This window comes from Coffea eugenioides, chromosome 4 (genome assembly GCF_003713205.1).
Source record: "Coffea eugenioides isolate CCC68of chromosome 4, Ceug_1.0, whole genome shotgun sequence".
NCBI classification, from domain to species: Eukaryota; Viridiplantae; Streptophyta; class Magnoliopsida; order Gentianales; family Rubiaceae; genus Coffea; species Coffea eugenioides.
The window spans coordinates 6955825-6957594 of NC_040038.1; the positions used below are offsets into that span (position 1 = coordinate 6955825).

The following is a 1770-nucleotide window of genomic DNA, read 5'->3' on the forward strand; positions in this document are numbered from 1 at the left end:
AAACGGTGGCCACCTCTAAAACTAATGCCCTTAAAATAACCCTTCCACTTATGTTGTACACATGGATTGCTTTATTCCATGGAGTGATGGTTGAAGTAAATTTCTATAGGTATTTCAATTGCTGTACAAATAACAAATATTCTTTAACAACTTAAACCCTCATTTCCCATGGATGTGTTACAAGATATTTACCAACTTCTCCTTGTTATAATCATGAGAATTCTACGGAAACTTTCATTAGACCGTTTTATTGGTGTCTTATTTGTTGCGAGTTGTAGTTCAAAATTATGTTATTCCTATTTGTCATACTGTAATTTAGTTGTCACTCTATGTTATTTGTGATACTCTTGTTACCACACTAATACTCCACAAAAAAAATTATTATTATTATTTGCTTTTGATAATGAGAGCCTTTAGCTGTATTCAATCAAATTAAAATTTAACTGAAAAAAAGGGGAAATAAAAGAAGATTCTTGGCCACCAAGAACAATCTTTGTCATGCATGCATGGCGGCAGACAGGCCCAAAACACCCGTATCTTCCATTTCACAGGTCTTTCATCTAATATTGTGACTCAACAAAGAGAACCATATTCAACCTTTTAACTGTAACTTTGGATACTACAGTCTTTAGCTTATAAATTTGAGTTTCCCTAAGCACTGGTTCCTCTGAGTAACTACATTGTTTTTTAACCACGAATAAAAAAAAAAAGGTGCTTGTTGGAACCTTATCTTTGACTTGGTTTGGACTTCGGACTGTCTATAAAGCCAGAGTTCTTTCACATGCTTCCTCTCCGTTCTTTTTGCTCAACGACAACATCCAAAAAGCTAGAAAAGAAACAAGAAATGGTGTCAACAAGTTTCAGGCATTTTGTGCTTGCAATCATGGTCCTTCTGCTAGCCACGAAGGCTTGTGATGCAAATAGTGATGAAGGTATTTTTCCTCCTTGTCCTTCATTAATCTAATTTCCATTTATCAAGTTCTCTTGCACAAGAAAGTTTACGCATTTTTTTTCACTTTTTTTTGGCACTTTATAGGTTTCAAGAAAGTTGAAGCTGAGGCTGGAAATGGAATTATGCCGCCAGGAGGAAAAGAAATGCACAATGCAAAGGTAATTATTATACTAGAAATTGTTTTATGTCCAAATTTGGTTACTTGTTTAATTGTCTACAAGAAAATTTGGGTTTGGAACTTGTTGAACTTAGGATTCTATCATAATCTTTTCCAGGAAATTTACAACGCTGGTCCCAGAGTTGCTGCAGATACTAGTGGTAAATTTGGAGGAAGAAAAATGATGCTTGAGATAAAGGGATTGAGTAATGAAGTGAAGAAAGAGGAAACCAAGAAGACCAGTGAAGAAGCTTCAAAGATTTCAGGTGCAAGTTCCGTTGGAAATAGTAAGCATACATGGAAGGGGAAGTTGAGCATGCAAAGTAAATTGAGTAGTAGAAGTGTCAATCATCATTTGAAGGTTAACATGGGTGGTTTTATGGCTCTCAATGCCGATTATCATATGGCAAAAACGCATCCACCTAGGAATAACTGAGGATACTGAAGATACTGAGGATAGGGAAATTTTGCCTTTTATCCCCCTCATGTTGCAATTTTGTTGACAAATTAGTAGATGCAGTACCGATAGGAAATGAAAGTATACTTGTATGTATTTGCCAATAGAATTTTAACCCCTTCTCAAATTAATGAATTTTTTCTTCTCCTTCGCAAGATAATTCTTGTTGCACTTATGAAATGATAAAGGTTATCTCCAGCCTCT

The 1770-nt window shown here is 35.3% G+C and overlaps 1 protein-coding gene across 1 annotated transcript; it reads left to right on the forward strand.

The window, feature by feature from the left end:
- Positions 1–844: 844 nt before the first annotated feature.
- LOC113768900 lies at positions 845–1545 on the forward strand. Its single transcript, XM_027313405.1, has 3 exons — positions 845–932; positions 1037–1110; positions 1228–1545. The coding sequence occupies exons 1-3, from the start codon at positions 845–847 to the stop codon at positions 1543–1545; spliced, it is 480 nt and encodes a 159-aa protein (XP_027169206.1).
- The last annotated feature ends 225 nt before the right edge of the window (positions 1546–1770 follow it).

Coding starts and splice junctions, on each gene's coding strand:
- LOC113768900 (XM_027313405.1), top strand. CDS start 845: ATGGTGTCAACAAGTTTCAGGCATTTTGTGCTTGCAATCATGGTCCTT. Junction 933..1,036: donor TGATGCAAATAGTGATGAAG/GTATTTTTCCTC, acceptor GGCACTTTATAG/GTTTCAAGAAAGTTGAAGCT. Junction 1,111..1,227: donor AAGAAATGCACAATGCAAAG/GTAATTATTATA, acceptor AATCTTTTCCAG/GAAATTTACAACGCTGGTCC.